The 21853-nt window shown below is 43.8% G+C and overlaps 1 protein-coding gene across 2 annotated transcripts in view; it reads left to right on the top strand.

The window, feature by feature from the left end:
• The window catches only part of LOC133215025 (unconventional myosin-X-like), a 94846-nt gene that overhangs the window by 37542 nt on the left and 35451 nt on the right, over nucleotides 1-21853 (top strand). For both annotated transcript variants that reach the window (XM_061358642.1, XM_061358641.1), the window contains 11 exons: nucleotides 2290-2436; nucleotides 3157-3257; nucleotides 5457-5523; nucleotides 5983-6075; nucleotides 9653-9721; nucleotides 10611-10693; nucleotides 12215-12323; nucleotides 13021-13101; nucleotides 14081-14205; nucleotides 14979-15093; nucleotides 20960-21066. In XM_061358642.1, coding sequence (XP_061214626.1) covers nucleotides 2290-2436; nucleotides 3157-3257; nucleotides 5457-5523; nucleotides 5983-6075; nucleotides 9653-9721; nucleotides 10611-10693; nucleotides 12215-12323; nucleotides 13021-13101; nucleotides 14081-14205; nucleotides 14979-15093; nucleotides 20960-21066 — 1097 coding nt within the window. The remainder of the gene's footprint in view (nucleotides 1-2289; nucleotides 2437-3156; nucleotides 3258-5456; nucleotides 5524-5982; nucleotides 6076-9652; nucleotides 9722-10610; nucleotides 10694-12214; nucleotides 12324-13020; nucleotides 13102-14080; nucleotides 14206-14978; nucleotides 15094-20959; nucleotides 21067-21853) is intronic.

The following is a 21853-nucleotide window of genomic DNA, read 5'->3' on the forward strand; positions in this document are numbered from 1 at the left end:
TATCTCAGAGGCACCTTATGCAGTCCACCGCAACAGTGCGTAGTTGCAGGATTTACAAAACTCTCCCAGAATAGAGCTTTCCCTTAAACTACAGCTGTTCCTGACATCTGTGCATGTTGGACTCTACACTTACTGCTTTGCAGCCCAGTGCAGTACTAAGACTGCAAGAAAATCATAATGCAAGTGAATGCTGGTACTTACCTGTCTTCAGTGGGTGAGCCTGTTGCACTGAACACTGGGCCTGTACAGACTGTTCCTGCATAAGCCCTTGTGTATAGTGCCCACCTATTCCCACTTCCTGTTGGAATGCATTGATAAAGCTGCCAGGGATTTCTCATTATGTAATGGGTTTGTTACCCATCTGAGCTTTGACATTTCAGTGGGCTGAATGAATGGTCTGAAAGCGGGCAAAGTTGGGAGGATGAAAGGAGCCTTTGAGAATCCCATTTGAGCTATGTTGTGGGGAAAGCGGTTTTGCTTACAGATGGTTGGGGAGCTCCTGTTCCTGCAAAATCAGTCCAACTTGCTGTGTAGCCAGAAGCAGTAGAGAGGCATGGCCTTGAGGGTATCCAGTCCCAACTAATAAGACAGACCATCTGGTATAGAGAAGAAATACCCAGAAAAGGCATGTGTGCCCAATGTTTTAAAATGTTCTCTTCTGGGGAGAAGAGAGGTTGCTGTGTGTTCTCAGCCTTGGTCTGCTGGAGGGAAGGTACAACCCAGGAATAGAAAGGAGCAGAAAATAGGTGAGACTGGGTGAAAAGGAGGATCTTGCAGGCTGTGCCTCAGGAGCTTGCTGAGAGGGGCTAGGAGGATTCAGAGGCAGTTGGCCTGTGCCATTAACAAAGCAGAAGGGAAGAGGTCCCATTACTCAGGCTTGCAAAAGTGAAGAGGATGAGGGTGCAATTTAGAAGGTCTGTCATTGCTGGTGAGGCCTACTGAAGGAATTAAGTTGGTGTCACGGGTGAGACAGACTGAATAACCTAGATACTGCAGTTTATTTCTGAAACGACCAGATTACGGCTTTTACACTACTTGATTATTTCACATACTTGCACACTTACCCCTCAGCATTACATTTATTAGACGTCAACTTCTTTTCCCAGCTGGGAGATTGCTGCTTCTCCAGGAGGGCTGGGCAGAAAGTTGGGTTGGTTCATGTTGTGTAGCTCCTTGCAGTTACCAGCCTCAGGAGCTACCAGCCAGGGTCCTTGGGCACACCCTGACATTTGTCTCCATGTCTCTGACCTCCAGGATCCTTCTCCACTTCCAGCGTCTTTCTTCTAGTCAAGGTCTTTGCTGTCTGCTTTCCTTGCCCCCTTTTCTACTCTCTGGGATCGTATCTTACATTTGGGAACCCTTATTCTTGGCTCCCCCTTCTTTCCAGTACCCTAAACCCTGGTTTCCCACTCTAAACAGTGTATGTGCAGAAGGAAAACATGCGGTCAGCTCTTAATTTGTGGTTCTGTCTCATGTCTCTGTATTAATTGGGGAATTTGGGTGTGTCCCTTTTGTTTAGTCCAACTGTCACCAAAATTTAGAACCAGCCCGTTCCTGTTACAGCTATAAAGTAGCAGGCTTTTGCTTGATATTTCAGTAGTTCTGTTTCAGACATTGATCCCCACATTTTCATACACCCAACTATTTACTGCCTGGTAGCTATCACAATTCAAGGGTTTTTTCCACCTGTGGCACTTGGTTATGATCACTGCATGAGATGTTGAGTCAGCTCCAGAAAGGTCTCTCAGCCCATGCTCTTCTGGGGCACGTGTCCTGGCTGTTTGCCAGTCTACTTGGTTTGCAGTAAGATAATGCTGTTTGCAGGAAAGTTTTGGAGAGGGGATTTTTGAGGATAGCTTGGTGCCAGAATACTCTATTAAATCCTGCCCTACCAGTTTTCTTAAAACTGAGCTGACACCCATTTGACAGCTCTAATGGGAGTACTGAACTGAGATACCTTGCTGTCACTGTGTTTGCTCAGGTGATGCAATTGACTGCTACAGGCTTAGTCATGAGGTATTTTGCCACCTTCCCTGCTCAAGCACTTCTTCCAAAAAATGTCAGGGAATTTGCTTCTTCCTTCAGCCTCTCAAGTTCAGTTACCCAAAGGTCTGAAGTCACGTGGTACATCTATGTGTGGCTGGGCTATTTGCAGACTGTTGACTGTACATATAAACACTGCACCACACACATATCTGAAGAGGAGAGGAGGAACCTGAAGTCCCATAGAGATTCATGGTGCCCCTTATGCCTTCACTTCTCCCTGTGACTCACTTTTTCTATTTACAGGCAGCTGACTCCAGGGACTCCCTTTCTATGGCACTCTATTCCCAGTGTTTTTCATGGCTCATTAGCAAGATTAATACGAAGATCAAAGGCAAAGAAAACTTTAAGTCTGTGGGCATCCTGGATATTTTCGGCTTCGAGAACTTTCAGGTCAGGATTTTGTCTTTGCAGGGTGGGTCGGTCTGGGACATGTCAACCCATACAGGAAGGAATTTTGGTTGGTTTGTATCCTGTTTAGGTTAGGATAGAGCATTATAGGATGTCTCCATTGCCACTTACTCCTAGAAGCAGAAAGATATATTTAGCTGCGCATATCTGCCACCTGTATTTATGCAGACTGATGTTCAAGGTCTGATTTGTGACACAGGCCCAAAGATGTACTGTGATAGATAATACTGAATTTTTGACTTGTGTACAAATTAAATGTCCAACTTCTACATGCACATTGTTTGTTTACATCTGTTTCGTTTTGTGTTGAGAATCTTTGTGTAATGCTTCTGAGTGCAGCCGATGAGGGATGCATGTTGAACAGCTGTATAGTGACTGCTCTGATATTTCACAGAAGAGCAAGCCTAGTGACCTAACACTAATGGTATTATATTTCTTTCTTCCTAAGAAGAAGAGAAATGTGATTGTCTTTAGCATCCTTTACTACCAGTTAGGCCTACTGAATGAACCTTGCATGAGCTACAAAAGCTGTTTTCTTAGGGTGCCTCCCCATACTTGTCCTCCTCAGGTCCATCGCACACCCTTTGCCTCTATGCTTTCTGGCTTTATTCTAGCCACACCTGGCATCTTCCCCATTGCTGTTGTGGATTCTTTTAGAGGCCAGCTTAAATGAAGCTTTATTATCTTTGTTCCTTCTTACAGGTGAATCGTTTTGAGCAGTTTAACATTAACTATGCAAATGAGAAACTCCAGGAATATTTCAACAAACACATCTTCTCCTTGGAGCAGCTGGAGTACAACAGGTGACAAACAGAGGGAGTGGGGGCTCTATTTCTTTAATGGATGGTTGAATGGAGGACATCATTCCTCCTTTGTGCCACTAAGGCAGGAAAGGCAGCTGAGCCTAGTACAACCCTGACTGTGGATGTATCTCTCTGCTTTTCCAGCATAAGTGGTCACTTGTCTCCAAATAAAAGCTTTCTCTCTTGTAGAATTTAGAAAGTCTAGATTCCCTTCTATCTTTCAGCCGAATGGGAACATCGTGAGCTTTAACCCATTAGAACACATGGTCACTAGCCTTGTTTCTGATGTCAGTAATGATTTACCTAAGGTAGTGCTGTTGTTATACAGCTGCAGTCTTGGTGTGCAAAAAGTAAAGCCCCTAAAGATAGATGGTTAGACGTCTGACAAGTCTTTCTGTCCTAGAGATTCCTACGGTGTGAAAAGGGTTCTTTTCCTCAGCAAGGATATTTAATTCAGGCTGTTTCCTGAGCTTAAAGAGCATGGGGCCTTCTGCACAGCTGTTTCACTTCTGTGGGCTCCATATTGGATTGTGTTTTGTGAAGTACCTGGGATGTTCTAGATTATTTCTGCTTCTAGAGAAGGCTGCTAGACAAATACTTCTGTTCTTGCTCTGAAACAGTAGCCTTTATGTTTGTGAATGAAGCAACTGAATAGGGTCAGTGAGAGCAAATGAGAGCAGCCTTGTAAAAGGAGACAGTTGAATAGGCAATTCATGCAATTCTAAAGATTACAAAACTGCAAGGCTATTTATGCACTCACTTCTCAGGCCAATTCCACCACTGCAGGAAGCTTATGTTAAGAATGGTATCATAGTGACAAAAGAAATTTTCCCGATGATTACATAGGAGTGTAACTTCTGTGGCTGAACTTTGGAAAGAACAAGAGAATTTTATTATTGACTATTCATCAAGTTGTTCTAGGATGAGGTGTTTAAAGACCATCTTTAAGAGTATCAGCTCTGCTTCCTCAGGTTTAGTAAACAGTTCCATGAATTTCACCATTTGATTAGACAAGGGGTCTGTGGCAGTAGAGACATCTGAATTCATTTGTGATTTTGATTTGCTTCAGAAAACTCTGCTCCCTTCAATTCTGGAAGGTTGTCTTGCTCTTAGGAGGAATCCAAGAGGTCTTTTTGTAAAGAAGTACGGCTCCTCTGACACCCATTGTTGCAAAAATCTGAAACACTGTGAACTGATTTTTTTTGTCATTAGGTGGTTAAAATATTTTGTTCCTTGTGAGAGATAGACAGTCCTTTCCATTCTCTAGAAATTATTCCAGTTTGTTCCTTCCAGCTGTTGCCCACAGGGTTCTGAATGCTTTGAACCTGAAAGTACAAAGCTGATGCTGAAAGGTTTGTAGACAAACAGCTTTGCTATCTTCAAAATGTTAGCCTTCACCTGAAAGGTGTCTGTATCAGAATATCAGTAGGTAGCTTCACACATAGCCTGCAGTCTTCCTTGGATTCCTGAGCAAGAGTTATTCCCAGGCTTCTCTGAATTCTGACACCAGAAATGGTCTGTATTATGGGAGTGTAAGAAGGTGGTAAGAGAGGGGAATACACATTCAGCACAGATTTACAGAATTACATGCATAGTTTTCAAAATATGCTTATTGCATTGCTTGCCTACAAGATCTCTCATTCTGAAAGATGCAGAGTCACCCTGCAGGTTCCCTGCATGTTAGGCCAAAGCTTATATGTCTCATCCTCTTCAAAACTCTCCCTGAAAAGTTGCTTCTGTCTCTTCTTCTGCTTGGACTCATGAATATTGAGTCTTCTGGTGGATGTGCTTCAGGCCTGCTTTCCAGATTGGTGGTTAAGCAGTTGACTCTTGAAGCTGTGTAAGAAATAGTCCATCATCACAACCACTTAGTCTGATGCTTATCACTCCTGAATAAACAACTTAGAGCAACTACAGTTTCTTACTGCTTGGTATGGAATTTGCTGAATGACTACAAGACAAGCATCAGTCTAAAATGCTGGGATGGATAAGAAAGGCTGTCTCCTACTTCCATCTCTTTGTGGCAGCCAGTGTATTTTGTGTGTGCTATTGTTTTTCTTCATACATGGCAAAGCCTAATTCCTGCAAATTGTCTTGAGTCCTAGGAGAGCTGCCTTGCTCAGCTGCTTCTGTTCTCTGCACCTCAGCACATTGCATCTTGCATTTCACATCTTTGTTCTCTTTGTTCTTGACTGTCAGGGAAGGGATAAACTGGGAAGCCATTGACTGGATGGATAATGCAGAGTGCCTGGACCTTATTGAGAAGGTGAGCGGTTACCTGTGACAGTTTCCAGGGATCACAGTGGGGACTGCTGATTTTCTCAAAACTTTCCCTAGGGTTTCCTACTTTTAAAAACAGGTAGTTACTTAGACCCTCTTCCCATCGTGACCTGGCAAGAGTATAAGCTATTCTAGCCATAGTCCCGGCTCAAGAAAAGAGATCTCTGCTCATTGTTGAGAGTCAGCTTAGGGAGGATGTCATAGTTTTAGACAGGGAGCAGAGTTTAAGTAAAACCTTAATGTGAATTTTTAATAAATAATCTCCACTTATCTTCTGTGTGATGAATGCATTGACTGGCCAGAATTTTGCTTTCAATCCAAGCTTTGCTGGATATAACTCAGGGGTTATTTCTCAATGTGCTGTTCAGATCTCCAGTTCTTGGCTTGGTGTTGTGTTGTTAGACCTTCTGATGACTGTAAAAGCCCCTCTCTTGTTTGGCTGTAGAAACTGGGTCTACTGGCTTTGGTGAATGAAGAGAGTCGATTCCCCAAAGGCACAGACAACACCCTTCTGGAAAAACTTCACAGCCAGCATATGGTAAGTAAGAAAATAACCTGGCAGGCAAATGATCGGTATGTTAGCCCCATCAGCATTTCAAAATCAAAAGTGAACGTTTTGTTGATATAAAATATGTGCTTTGTGCAAGAAATTTAAAACGCCTTAGGCCTGAAACCTGAAAATGGTTGCTTGTACATATAGAGGGAGGGATTGTACGTTCCACAGGCTGCAGGTAGAGATTTGAATCTGTAGCATGGGATGGAGGTCAGATTCTGCTGGTCTGCAATGGGCCATGAGGCAGCACCCCAGGCACAGGATGCTGCTGCACAGTGTGCATGCATTTCTCCTGCCAGCTGACTCACAGGAGTCTGCTCCAGAGCACGTCAGATCTTTGTCTCCTGGGGCTGGGGACAGCTTTTGCCTCATGACTTTTAATGAAAGCTCTTTTATTGTTCCTAATTAATTAAATTCTTTCCTCCTTTTTCTTGAATTTTGGACACAGGAGTAGAAGGGCTTTTTCACGCAGGTCAGAAAGTTATCCTGGGGACACAGAAACCACAGCAAGATCACTGCAGCAATCTCTTACCCTGTCTCTGGTACAGCCAACACAGATCTTCTTAATAGAAAATAGACTGAAAACAAAGGAAATTAAACCCTGTAGCAGAGACATATGAAATAATTTACTACTGTAGTAAGAACATTGTCAGCTAATGTTTCCTAATCCTTTAATTCAGGCTTCATTCAAGCCTGAAAATAGCAAGTTTGTATCCTTTATCTGAACTTTTTTTTTTTTTGTTTGTAATTTGTATGGATGCAGATATTCTTATCTTTCGTATTTGTATCTAACTCTGCTAGTAATACTCATGACTACAAATTGCATACAATTGCAATAATTTCTGGTTGGCTGCTTATGCATAGTTTAATGGAAGTATTTCCTTTCTTTAGGCTTAAATCAATGCCTTCAGTTTAGTTCGCTGCAACTTTCCCTTGTATTATGTAGGTATATGAGAGTGCCTGATTTACCTTCTTATTTTTTATCATTGCTGGTATTTTGTTAACTTTTAATCCAGTACTTATTAATATTTTTATTATATCACTTCTTTTGAATTTTATTTCTGAACTTTCCCAGCCTCCTCAGTTTGTCTCCAAATGGAGAAATTTCAAAGCTCCTCTTTTTTTCTGCTGTTTGTCTCTGAATTTGTCTGCATCTTTTCTCTATTCTTTCCTGAGATAAATTAGCAGACCAGAATACAGTTCCCTTGGTAAGAAGGTACCTATGGTTTATTGTACAGCAGCATGAGACTATCAGTATTATTTTGCATTCCTTTATGCCCCACAACATTTTGGTTGCTATTTTTGGTGATTTCTATGCATCAAGTAGCCTTTTCATTAAGCTGTTCATAGTGTCACTTCTGTCTGCTTTGAGGGGATAGCAGTTAACATGGAACCCTATGAGAGATGGAAGAGGCTGAGGAGTTGAAGTGCAAGGTGGAATGCTGTAGGGTTTGCATTTTTTTAAGGTGACAGTGTCTTTTGTACCTGCTAAAAGTCTCTAGGGCTAGCTAGAAGAGCACTGGAAGGCATCCAGCCAATGTTGCTGGAAAGCCTGAAGGACACTATACGAAAACAAGTCCTCTTTGTGTTTTCTGTGGATTCCAGTAGGCTTAAGGAGGAAGAGCATATAGCTGGGATTTCAGAGAATATGACCTCTGACACAGTTGGGGAGAGGAGCAATAGCAGAGATGGGAGAAGGAACCAGAAGTGTTGTAGGCATGGATGAAATAAAAAGGTTTGGTAAAGAGCAAAAGGAGAGTGCCCATCAACATGAGAGAGTAACAGTCATGTTTGGAGTGGAAAAAGATGACTGGATGGGGGAAGAGAAGAAAAATGAAATTAGGTTAACATGAAAAGGAAAAAGGCAATTAAAAGGTTTTCAGTAGCAATAACAAATTACCAGGGTCAGAAGCCATCCATCTGATATTGCTAAAAGAACTTCAAGACGAGAGCTGAATTACTAACAGTGTTACGTAACGTCATACTTAGATTTTTTTAGTACTTGTACCTGAGAAGGTGGGAAATTATTTCAACTTTTAGAAAGTATTCTAGGAAATTATAGGCTTGTAATCCATATTTCCCTAGTCAGTAAATTCACAGAATGTAAATGGACAGTTATCTCAATGGAGCGATGCCTATAAGACTCCATCTCATATGAGCACTGAAGTGGAAGTTTTCCCATGATTTACAAGGGAAGGCTGCTGAACTGAAAGTTGCCTTATGAAACTGATTGGGTTGTAAAATGATGATGAAAAGCAGTACAGTTAATGTAAAATTGTGTGCCTGAAGGAAAATAGTCCCAGTTTCACTTTTGAAATGATGGGCCTGAGCTGGTTGGTGCTGTTCAGGAGCAGCAATCTCCCAGACAAAGGCTGTGAATGGATAGTTCCATGGAAACATCAGCATGGTGCTGATGTAGTAATAAAAAGCCCAGATCAAGTATTAGAAATTCCTAGGAAAGAAACAGATCAGAAGCAGAAAACACTGTTATAGCTCTGTATAATTGATGGATCATTTCTGCTTTGAACAGTGTATACCACTGGGCTCCTCCGCTCAAGAAGGGGCTATATCAGATCTGGTCAGCAACAGGTCTGTTGCTTCAGTGTTACAAAATAGCTATGTTACAAAAAAACTATGTTGAAGGATCCCTGCAGTGTGGAGAAAAATGTCTTAGGGAGGATATGATGGGTTTAAAAGTCACACATGGCCCATGGAAGACAAGTGGCACTAAATTGGAACCAGGCTGTATTTCCCTGTGTGGTTGGTTGAGAGTTTCCTCCAAAAGGACACTCTGGATGCAAGAAGTCTGCATGGAATGGGCAAATACTTCAAAGAAAAATCTACTTGGAGTTTCTAGCTAGGGAGACTCCATGAATATAATTGGAGTTTGAGAGAGTATGAGGCTGAAAGCATCATTTATTTGCCTTCTTATTACTCTGCTCTACATAACCACTGCTGGAGGCAGAATCCTCTGCTGGATGGACCACTGGTCTCAAGCAGCATGCCGGTTCTTACATAGCTAATGTTTTTCATAGAACAAAGAAAGGAGGGGGGAGATGGGAGAGTATAACAGCTAGTAAGAGAGAAGAAAAATGAATATTGAAAAAAGGGGAAGTGCAAAACCAGATGAAATATGTAGGAAGACAGGAGATTGGTATTATATTTTCCTTGACAAAGTAGAGATGTGTAGGAGTTTTGCAAAGCTGCCATCTTCCCTGCACCCTGATCCTGTGTCCTGCACCACATGGTTTGTGTGGAGCCCAGTCTCCTCAGGTTTCAGACATGCAAGAATTAACATTTCATCCATGGCATGCCTGCCCAACCTTGATTCTGCAAGCCCTTGCTCACATGAGGAATGCCTTGAAGGGCTGGATTTTTCCATCTTATTGGAATACTGTATTTGTAATGTAGCTGCAGATAGCAGCAGCAGATGTGGTCGGGCTCTGCAAGAGCTAAGGTCCTTCCCCATCCCAGCGTTGTCATAGTCATGGCAGAATTCCTGACTGAGCCTATTTATTCTTACACTTGCATTGTAAGGAGGCTTCTTTTTCTTTCATTTCAGAGCAACCACTACTATGTAAAGCCTCGGGTAACAGACCATCAGTTTGGAATAAGACACTATGCTGGTGAGGTAGGTGTTCATGGTGTGAGATGTTTGGTGTATACTGGGTGTGTGGTTCTGCAGTTTAAATTCCATAAATCAGGAATATCTCCCAGGGCTGTTTCTGCACAATTGGTACCCCGTACCAGGTCACAGGGAGTATGATGGGCTTAAATTACCATGGCATTCTCCAGTACTTATATTCTCTAGCTTGGACATTTGTTTGAGTTTCTCAGCTAATTTTTGATTTGGAAGATAAAATCCTCCTTACTTCTGTTACTTATGTTGTCTTTTCTTACACATTCACAAATAAAGCCCAAAGTAAAAGTCACAAGGATAATTTGACTTTTGGGGAGGAGGAGAAAAGGCTAAATATCTATTGCAAAAAGGAAGAGGTCTCCAAGCCTTCAAGGTTAATGTTGCTCTTTGTTGTGGAGAGATGGAGCAGACAGAGGTGTGTCAAGGGGGGGCACCTGCACACTAATGAAGGGCTAACCTCCTAGAATCGTATCTGCTGAGCACTAGTAGTTGGGAGGTCAGCGGACTGGAGGGCATAGTATTTCCTGAAATGAATGGAGTTCCTCACACCTTGCTGAGGATTTCCCCACTCACGCACCAAAGGCAAATCTCTGCAGCTGTTTCACTTGGCTTCTGGTTTTGAGGTTTGAGGTTTGGGTTTGGTTTTGGGTTTTTTTTTGTGTTTTGATTTATATTTTTTTTTAATAATTGATGGCTAAAAGCCACTTTCTTGCCAGTAAGTGAGGAACTCCGGAGCTCTTTGACCCCAAAAATTTGGATCTTGGCATATGCCTGCAGCATTTCTTTGTAGCTCTGCTGGAGGTCTTGTACATTGAATTGTTAATGTAGAAGTGCTTAGTGATTTGTATGGAGTGTTCTAGTGGCTCTGTCTGCATTGCAGGTGCTATACGATGTGAGAGGCTTTCTGGAGAAGAATAGAGACACCTTTCGAGATGACATTTTAAACATGCTGAAAGACAGCAGGTATGTCCTTGTTATGCTTGTGAGAAGGCCACATCTGGCCTCATTTGGTCCTTATTTGGGCTGGACTAAGCCATATTCATGTAATAACTAGCCCAAGGAAAGCAGTTGCTTTTTGTCTGAGCATCAGGCATCATTCTTAAATTTGTGCTTCAGTGTCCTGGCAAAAGAAAGGAAAGCTGGAGAAGTTAGATGAGGCACAGATTTAATCAGTACTCTTGTCCCAGTTTTGAAAAGAGCTATAGAAGCATGTTGGAAACCCCTCCAGGCAGTGTTGGTTTTCTCCCTCTTCTCCCTTTCCTCTTCTTCTTATCTCCCTGTCCCAACAATGGCAAATTTGCCCCTGAATGAGTCAAGACTGCCATGTTGTCAAATGCCAGCCGCTGTACAGAGGCTGCTTCTTTTCCAGCCTGCTTGTTAGCGGAGAGCTTCTGCTCTTATCCTGAGCCAGACTCAGCCTTTGCTGTGGGACCAGGCATGGCCCTTACTATTATATGCCACTGCTGCAACATGACCCTAAAGAAATGAGCTGACTTTGACCTTCAGCAAGTCTGGAAGACAGAGGTGGTGCCTAGTTGAAGGAGAGAAGCATTTAGTAACTTGGGGGACCCTAGAAGTTTTTGAGTAGCAACTCTACCACGTGCCTCTTACCTCAGTCAGTGTATTGCCTCTGAGCTCCACCCTGATGAGACTGTTTCAAAACTGCATCTTCTCTGAAGCCTGCTGCAGATTTTGTGCTGTGAGCATTCTTGAAACAACCTGAGGGAGCTGAGAGTATCAGCTGCTCATAGCTGCCTTACTTGGACAGTGGCATCTGGAGAACATTTTACATAGGGCTTGAAACCAAAATTGTGGTTGTCATTGCCCAGCATAATAGAAGGACTCAAGATTTTTCAACAAGCCAGAAAGGGAAATTCTGCTAGAAACAGTCATAACAATAAACAAGCACAATCAGTGCTGGAGAATTTTGTGCAGCTTCATAACAACCAGCACCACTGTCTAAGGAGTGGCAAAATGGTGCAAGATTCACCAGAGCTGACCTGCACTGAGGGTAGCTCTAGAAGTCCTCTAGCCACAGAAGGGCTGTGATTACAGTTGTATGAACATGTCATGTGTGCTAGCCATGAAAGCTAGGTCAGGAGGGGTGTGACAGCACAGTCTAGCTGGAGTATCTTCAAGGTAGTTTCACCTGGGGGCATATAGCTCAAGGGAGATGTCCTCCTCAGTGCAGAAGGGAGGTCTTCCTTTGTGTAATATCCTACTTGACAGCATGAGATGGAGTTTCTGGTTTTGCAGCTGAGTGTGGCATACAGGGCAGCCTGCAGGATCTGGGCAGCCACATGGAAAGTATTAATTTCTTACTGAAGTGCACAGCTGAACTGCATCCTGCAGCCACTCTGTGTCACAACAAGAATAAAAATGAGGTGGTTCACACTGGGACATGGCAGTAGCTGAGAGTGAAAGCCATCTTCTCACAGGCAGTGGGTGTCTTGCATCTCCTTTAATTCTTTTCTTCTCCCTTAGGCTGGACTTCATCTATGACCTTTTCGAAAGAGTCTGCAGCCGGTGCAGTGAAGAGACACTGAAGATGGGCACCCAGAGGCGCAGACCGACTGTCAGTTCCCAGTTCAGGGTAGGATGTTTTCCAAGAGAGCAGCAGGCTTCTGGGGAGGAACAGATGGGTAAAGCAATGCCTGCAGCCAAGAGGAGTCATTCATCCTTGTTTTGTGTCCAGCACTGGAAATGTAAAGGAATGTTGTAGTTCTAAAAAACAACAGTGCCACTGCCCCAAGGATTTCTCTGTGATGTGAAATGTGAGATGCCAAGACTGACCAGGGTGGAAGAGGAAAATAATAGTTTCCTGAGTATATGAAGTTCTTGAGGTTCTTTGATCTTGTGTGTTGGTTTGGTGTTTTAGCTAAGTATTTTAGCCCTTTTAGGCCACATCTTTTACTGACATAGTGGCAATTCCAATAAAACCTTAGGGGGGGGACCTTGCAGGTATGAATCTCAGCCCCTAGATTGTCTGCAAACCTTCTGTTAGTTTCACAGTTTTAGTTTCCTATATTTAAAGTTTGAGAGACTTGTAAAAATAACTCTCATCAGCTATACAGCTCTAAGAACAATGATGTCCATGTTAGAACAGCATTAGAGTAAACTAACTCTGTGGGTGTGGTTTGGACAGGAAGCGATCTCCTGCATTACTGATGTTTTGTTAGGAAAAGAACATTAGGAATGGGAGGGATGCATGAAGATCCTATCGCATCAAATGTAGCACCTTTCCCTCCTATTGTGACAGATCCTTTGGGTTTTGTCTTTCTGCTTTTTAGGATTCTCTCCATTCCCTGATGGCCACACTAAGTACTTCCAACCCATTCTTCATCCGCTGCATCAAACCAAATACAGAAAAGGCAAGTCTGTCTTCCAGCAAAACATATGCATGCACACAGACCTTCATGAGCACTCACTTGCACAAATGGCTGACAGGTGCCTCTGTCAGGGTCTACTCTGAGGATAGGGGCTGTTCCCCCTCAGCTTCCTTTTTTTGTTCTGGTTGTTTTATAGTTGAGGAAAAATACACCCTCCTTCTGGTAATAAGATTAAAAGACGATGCTGCGTATGGTACGCTACAGCCATTCCTACCTTTTTCTGTGCTTGTGCAGAGTCCATAGCTGTGGTAGAAGCAGCAGTTGCTCCTGTTTGTGGTGCCTGTGGACAATTTGTTCTGGAATGCAGGACTTGTGCAGGAGGAAGCATCTTCTGCAGATCCCTGGCTCTGAGGCAGTGGAGGTGGACACTTCATGAGCAACTTACAGTGCATAGAGACTAGCTCTGGCTTGTATTGTGGACTGTGAGGGGAGGATATGCTGCTAACTGGATTGGGTGGGGAGCTCTGAACCGGTGATTTTTCTTTGTGCGCTTTGAAACTGTGTGAGATATGGCAGAAGAAGGCTTGCTGGAGGGTTTATGCCAGAAAAGAATTCTCCAGTTTGTCTCTAGTTTGGCTGGAGAGAGAGTGTAAATAGAACTGAGTCAGAGCTCTACATTTTGTATGTGTTAATGCATTGTATCATTGCTTTACTGCCATGATCCAAATATGACAACAGGCTGCACACTGGGTTTTTTCCAGGATCTGCCCAGCTCCCTTTTGTCCCTTTTACTCCACCATGCAGAGTTGTGAGGTTCCTTTCCCCTTGACCTAGACTTCCTCCTTTGCATCTGGCATGCCCAAATATGCAGGGCTGGCTTTCTATAGTAAAATGGATATACAGCCTGTGACTATCTGTGTTCAGAGGAACAGTTAATGTTCAAGTCAGCAAAGAAATAACACCAAGATCAACACTTTCTGTCTCCCTTCTTGCTTGTTTTTTAATTTGGATCATTACGTAGGCACCGAACCTCTTCAGTCCAGATGTGGTGCTAAATCAGCTCCGGTACTCGGGCATGCTGGAGACAGTGAAAGTTCGAAGAGCAGGTTTCCCAATACGGCGCCTTTTCCAGGATTTTCTCAGCAGGTAATTGCTATCATTGTACCACATGCTGTAACAGCCCCACTGTATACGATTCTGTATGTTTATTCCCTCTATAACTGCTACTACTGGTATGAGTAATTTGTGGGATGTTTTTCTAACCATGGCCTTATTGCCCATATCGTGGACTGATTTGGAAGCCATTTCAGCAACTTGCCTTTAGGGTAAGAATCAGAATGGAAAATCAGCCAGGCGTTCTATTTTTTTAATTTATTTTTTGTAGCTTTGCCACAGATTTGCTTGTGTGGTGCTGTGAAACCCAGCTGGTCATAATATATAAAAAGAAAATAGGCTGAAGCAAATTCTAATGGACAGTATAGCTGATGATTAAAATTGGAAAAAATGATTATTTCTTTTAATTGGCTGCATCAAAAGGATTTCTTCAAGTTTAAGGCTAGAAGAGACCACTGAACATTGCTTCCTTTGTCTCTTGCAGCATTAAATGCCACCCCTATACTGAACAGAATAATTTGTGTCTGATGAAAGCACATGTTTCAGAAAGACAGTTGTTATTTACTAAAAAATGCAGTTTGGTTTGTACTTTATTACTGGGATTGCAACAATAATTGCCAGTGTGGAAGGAACAGATAAAGGCTGGTGGATGGAAATTTCCAAATTGGAAGGCAAACATGAAGAAGAGAGGTCCCAGAGGAAGAAGGACTAATGGGAGGGGGCTAATAAAAGTTAAAAGATTAGGGAGGGAGGGGGGGAATCGTTACTGTCATACATAATCTCATGAGATTTTGTTTGGTTCTAAGGTACAAGATGCTTGTGAAGGGCCCAAGTCTTTCAGACAACAGCAGAGCTGTATGTGGAAGCTTTCTTCAGATCTATGACAGCAGCAAGAAAGAATGGCAGTTGGGTAAAACCAAGGTACTTCATCAGTGTGGTGTGGGGTATGGCTTTGTTCCAGGGGCAAGGGTATGCAATTGCATCTGGTGAGATTCAAGCCAGTAGAAAGGGCAAAGCAGTGATGACCCTTTAAATCTACTGAACTATGCAACTAACCTGTCAGACCTCAACTATTTCTCAGATTATGTACCTAGAGATGTAAAAAGCTTTTTAATTTTGTCTAAACTTCTTCTCATTGACCAAATCAGATTGACTTTGTTGTGTCTGACCCAATTTCAGGATCCAAAGAGGACAAGCATGGGTTTCATTTTATACAGTTGCCTCGTGTGCCAGATATTTTGCTTTGCTTGGCTAACCCAAATTCTTGCAGGAGGCAGTGAGGCACTGCTTGGTATATATTAAACTGTGAATAGGTAGCTAGATCACCAGATATGTGGCAGCTTTCTGCTGTGGAAGCTCAGCTGATGGTTTGTGCAGTTGGCCCAGATGCTAGCGCACCTTTTCTAGGAAAAGGTATCCAAAGGCTTCACACCAGTTGCAGAATTCAGATTTTATTTCTGTTCTGGTGAATGTTTAACAATTCTCTCTTGCCTGGTACAGTCTGGATTTGGGGTGTGGGGTGGGTTTCTTTGCTTAGAGTATTTGGTTTTGTTTTGTGGTTTTTTTTCTCCAGATGTCCAGCTGGACATGTGCACTATCTCATATCATAGAGAGGGAGCTGGGTGTTTCATGCTGAACTTTTTCAAGCTTTGAGGCATCTTCACATAGCAATAGATGTATGCGTTGTGCAGTATATTGCTACAGAAAACTGGGAGAGGGAAACTCTCTATCACAACTTTCCACATACTCCAGTAAATTTGTCAAAGAATATGCCAAGATGGATGGTGTCCAGTTACAGACAGCATTCCTAAGTAGAAGGTATACAGTCCATATCCAGAGCATATGGTGGTCCATGAAAGCAAATTTTCTTGCATTTTTTGCCCTTAAGCCTTCAAAAAAGTATTTCCAGGGTCACAATGGAACTGGAATGATTCGAGTGAATAGTCACATTTAATTTGCCAGGAGATCAGGTAACAGTATTTCTTACTTTGAGCAATCATTTCTTAATGAGTGGGTATACTACAATGTTTCTTACAAAGCGAGCGCTTTCTCTCCCCTTCTTAGAGGAGTGGTGGTAGCCAGTTGGTAGTCTGGGCTGTGAACTCTGTGTGACAACCAAGGAAACCACTGGCCTTTGCTATGAGAAGGAGATGTATTAGCCTGAAGTTTCTATGGCCTTCCTCCACATTCCTCTACTTACATTCAAGAATGAAGGTTTTATCACCTAGCTGTATTTCCACTCCATGATTAAAGTGTTCCTCATCTTTGATTTGAGAATCTGGTGTCTCCTCATTGGTCCCTGCAAACCAGGAACCATTCCAGTCATTCTTGTCCCTAGATACCCCAAACTGCTTGGGTGGCTGCCAGTCTCAGAGCATTTTAGTATTAAGGACTGTGTGGAGTGTGTGTGCATTGCAGATCTGCTTGTGCTGGGGAAGCTTTAGAAAGTGGTGGTTAGAGCCACTAAACATGGAATTTGAACTTTCTTCCCAGAATGACAAGAGAGAGATGGAAGATTGCTAGCCTACAGCAAGGGCAGCAGGGAAATACATGTGAGGACCAAATTCATGTGCACATATTCACCTCTTAAAGTATAAAAGTTTATATGTAACTGGAGTTCATGGACTACAACAGACTGATGACAAGCAGGAAATGCAGGCTGCTTTGAGCCCCTGGCAGCAATAGGATCCTTTTTCTCTTCTATCCCTGTTGTGCATCCTGAAGGACTGAGTCCATCTGTTTTCACTGCACAAACAAGTTCTTTTGGAAAAACAATGTAGATGGTAAATTGTGGCAAACAAAAGGTGTTTATATTTTGCCAAAACACCTGATGTACTCTAATTTTTTTGGAACAATTGTGTCCTATAAACTAAAACTTGGCTGAGCAGCTGTATGCAGCAGGTTGGTAAACAGCAGCCTCTCTGCTAGGGCTCTGGTTGCTGCAAGTGAGAATGTTGTGGAAAGAAAAAAATTATTAAGAGTTGACAGTCTTTGTATCTCTATTTCTTTATGACTGAGAAAGAAAACTGAAAGGAGTTGGGAAGCAGTTGAGCCATCTTCTTTGGTTATAGAGGTTACTTTGTATTCAGCACAATTTGCATTAGAGATGTATATCTTAGTAGAGGAGAGCATTTCCATTTATTGAAAAAATGTATCACTCCAAGGCTTTCCTGGCCTGTTCCAGCCCTGCTGCCATACTGAATGGCTGACCAGCCCCTGGCTGCCCTAGGGTGCTGTCACCATTGCCCTGACATTTCATTCTTCAGAGGAGTTGCCTGACGTTCTTTCTCATGCTCAGATGGTGGCAAAGCCATTTCATTGCTCCCTTGGAGACCCCTCAAGCAACTCTGCTTTGTGCCAATGCCTCCAGAAAGCTTGACCCTAGGAAAGCAGATGCCAGCGTGAGGCCATGCAGAATAGTGGTGCTTCCTGGTAGTCCGTTCCCTGCTGCCTGCATCCAGCTGTTGTATCTTGGGTTTGGTTTACAGAGTGCCTTGTCTGCATTCATGGTTTAATGGGTGTTACGTAACACAGGCCTGGAATACTTAACTTGATAAGAGCCCTAACTTTCTCTAACTTTTCCAGAGGATCCCAGGTAAGGGTGAAGTTACCAGCTAAGGGGCACAGAGTGTAGGTCACTGTCCTGGAAAAAAAGTCCCCTGTGTGTCCTTGCTGTCACTTGCTGCTACAGGTGCAGCTCTGGGTACCCAGATAGCAGTTCTCAGAGCTAACCTTGACTTACGGAGTCATAAGTAGCTACAGAAAAAGATGTGGTAGGCCAATGGGGATGTAGCCTAGGAAGAAGTATAAGGGGTGGGTGAAAAGCAAGGCTTATAGAAGGGGGAATACTTCCTGCAAAATGAATGGATGGATAATTATATCCTTAGCAATTGTTTGGAGGAGGAAGGAAAAGACTCCGTGAATTAGTGCAAGGGATTGTGAATCTTGGGAAAGGAAATGGAGAAGGAAGGGCAAGATGATCTTTTGTGTTTTTCTTTAAGAATAGAGCAGCTGTTGCATTGGCAATTGTCACATTAATGTTTATAAGATATATTAATGTATATAAGGCAGGTTTTATCCTGTGGCATGACAGACATGAAGGCTTGGATGCAAACAAACAGTGTGATGATGGAAGAGCTTGTGCTAAGGTGCCCTTGTCTTCAGTGGGGATGGAGCAGCAGCTTCTGTGCCCCTTTCCTTGGGGCACCTGGACCTCTTGCCATACTTGCCATACCCACAACAGAGGTTTCCTATGGCTGTTTAACACAGTAATCCTTGCTGTTTGAAAGCTTTAATTTCCACAGTTCAAACTGCTGCTTTGCAGGGCCTTTTTGAAGGAGGAGATTTCTGTAGACTATTTGGCATCCAGGTCACAGCGACCCACTTCCTGCTTTTCCCAGTGTTGTCCCCAAGAATCACATGAGCCCACTTATAAACACATGGGTGCACACGCAGTTCCATTTGTGCCTGCACGTATCTACACGTAACCTTAACATGTTCACTGTTGCACTGATAGTGCTTGCAGGCATTGAGGTTGTGAGGAACACCAGTGCTGCACTCTGGGTTACAACTCGGCCAGTGTCTAATATAAGCAGATACGATAGAAGTAACCTTGTTTGTTTTGTTCAGTCATTCCTTCCTCAGATGAAAGTGATTTCATGTTTTCAGAAAGTGAGTATGATTTATGACAAAGAAACGGCCACCTTACAAGTTATTTCTACAGGGCATCAAAAATATTTCTGGATTTGAATACATTTTACTCTTCCTTGTCACCTATGGGAGTCTGAAAAAAAAATCCTCAAAATTCCAGTTGCTTATAACTAGGTATTATTTTATTATTTGAGATTAACCCCTCACTCTCAAGCATAGAAAAGCCTATAGGGTTAAGGTTGGGTCTTGCTGAACTTCATATGCCGTGAAGTTAGGGTTATTTTTCCCCCTCCTTACTGGCACAGCAAATTCTGTGCTTGCTAGGGAAATACTGATGGACTGAGTATTTTTGCAATTTGATGAAGATAATGGACTGAGACAGTGTTTTGCTGGCTGCATTCTTGAAATGGGTGACTGCTGCTTGGTTCTGGAATGTAATGGAAAGAGCAATCTCTGCCTCAAAGAAGTCTTTAAAAGATTGTTGAGTTGACAGAGGGAGTGGATGTACAACTTGCAGGGAAGGATGCCAGCTTCATGGTTGGCAGTACCTTGATAATGAACCTTCTTTTAAGGCTACCCATGGTTACTTAGTCATTACAAAACAGCTCATTTCTTAAGGCCATCTTAATGGAAACGGCTTCTCAGGAAAAATTCAAGTCCAGGGAAGTCGCTGGCTATGGTTAATAACTCAAGGAGAGGCTTCAGTACATGGTGATCATTGCAGAGGCAGAAAAGAGCCTAAATAAGCAATGAGGCCTAAAGCAGTGATGGAAGGGAAGGCATGCAGAGACATAAGGGGAGGTAAGGGGAGAGGGAGAGTTTGTGTAGAGCACTGGACTAAACTGTTCAAATCTCTGGACATCCCTCTGGCCTCTCAGCATAGCCACATGGGTCTAATAAATTTGTAAGGCATTTTTACTGATTAATGTAGTTCTGCAGGTTGATGAGTGTCATCTCATAGCCCATGTTCACGGCAGTGCTTTAACAAGTAGGGCACTTTCCTAATAGCAGTCCGTTCTGCTGCTGGTGCTGGCAGTGATTTAGCCAATGTCAGGCAGCAGGTCACACAAGCGTGGCCATATGGCATTTGCTGCTCTGACTACAGCTTGTATAGACACAGCTAACTCTTAGCCAACTTATTGTAGGCTGGGTACTGCTAGCAGTGTACCCACAGTGCCATGGAGCTCCATGCATGCTGCAGTCCATTGCAAAAAGCAAAACATTTATTTGAGCAATTTGTGCTGAAACCTGTGCTACCATAATGCAAGCCAGCTAATTTAAAGTAGCTCAGATATGTCAGCACAATTCCTGTAAACATGCCCTTATCTTGCTTGTATCTCAGTCTTTTTGTCTCTAAGATTGCACCCTCGTCCCTCAAATAAGTGTTCAGCACTGAGCAGAGGATTGAAATACTGGTGATGAAAGATCGCTGAGAATTAAAATACTGGACACTGAAGTGCAACTAGTAATATTTCAGTTTCCCCTAATGCATGTTCCACTGCTGAGCCTCTTCAACAGAGAAGCATCTCCACCTCTGAGTTTCTGGAGTCTGGGGAAGGATTTGAGCTCCAGAGGACTGAGGGTGCACTCAGCTTTGCACCTCGATGGGGCTTTTAGCTTTCCATCTGTCTTCCATTATCAGGATTTCTGTTTTCTTCGTGGAGTCTAGAAATCTGAATTTTCCTCCCTTTCCTTGAAATGCGGAGGAGTCTCTTTGCAAAATATTTAATCACCCAAGTAGGTCTCAGTGCCAGCTGCAGGAAGGCACTGGACTGTGCAGGGAAAGCTCTCAGCTGGGAAAGAGTTAATCCCAGGCGCAAGCACAGGCTCTCCTCCTCCCTCCTCTTTCCCTCCTTCCTCCGCTCCCTCCCTCTCTCTTTTAAGTCTTGACCACAGCGTGAGGGCGGCGGGGGTTGGGCACGGAGTCTGGTTCGTGTCGTTGCAGAACTTTTCCCGGTGCCCCGCGTACGGGCTGCCCGGGCGAGGCGCCGAGGCGGGCGCTGGAGCAGCGGCGGCGGCCGCCGGGACACGGGGCGCGCTCAGCGCCGGCCACCCGGGGATGAAATCTCCCGGCTCTCCCGGGGACTGACTTCTTTCCTCTCTTTGTGTTTACTGAAACTCCTCCCCGTGGCGTCAGGTTTTCCTGAAGGAAGCTCTTGAGCAGAAGCTGGAGAAGGATCGGGAAGAGGAGTTGAGGAAAGCAGCTATAGTCATCCGGGCCCACGTCTTGGGCTACATGGCAAGGTCAGTGCTGGGGGCTGCCCCACCATCCCTGTGCTTGCGTGCCTGGGTTGCCCCGACCCCCTGCTTTGCTCTCTAGTCCCTTCGCATCCCTCCCTTCTCCCCCTCCAGTATTCCAAGGGAGAGTTGCAGTATCTGCCCTCCCTGCCAGCATCAGTTCTGCTGAAACCTTTATGCACCTTCTGACACCTCTTCTTCAATTCTGTGCACGCTTGCACCCTCCCTCAGCAGTGCTCAGCAGGCTTCTGCAGGGACCTCTGCACCTACCGCTTGCCTCCGATGACACCTTTTCCTTGCCTTCAGGGCTCTCCTGGCTGAGCCCCACCTATACTTTGGGTCCCCTCCTTATGCCTGTCAACTCTTGGTTTCTGCTCCCCCTGCAAATCGCTTCTTCCTCAACTCACAGCTCTGCCTTTGCTCACCCTCTTCCCTCACCCTGCCTGTTTGCCTCGTGATCTCCCTCGCCTTTTAATTAACTCTTCAGAAGAATTGGTTTTTGGCCAGCTTTGCACCAGTAATCTCCTCTTGCCGCTCCCTTTTGCACCTGACTGGAGGAGGGTTGGGAGAACCAACTGCAGACAAACTGCCCCTCGTCTGCCCCTTGCAGTCAGTGTAACAGCTGACTCCTTAATGACTGTGGCATGCACACTTAATCCCAGTAAGATGCTCTTTCCTGGCTGGTCTCCGCTCCAGACACCTGTCAGTCAGGGATGTGAGGAGGTGAAAGCCCTGGCCAGCAGAACTCTTGCAGCAGGCACTCTTCTTACAGCTCCAGTTACACTAGGTAGCT

The sequence above is a fragment of the Neopsephotus bourkii genome, unplaced genomic scaffold (genome assembly GCF_033783945.1).
Source record: "Neopsephotus bourkii isolate Nb327-2 ecotype Australia unplaced genomic scaffold, CSIRO-AGI_Nbou_v1 NB_951, whole genome shotgun sequence".
Taxonomy (NCBI): domain Eukaryota; kingdom Metazoa; phylum Chordata; class Aves; order Psittaciformes; family Psittacidae; genus Neopsephotus; species Neopsephotus bourkii.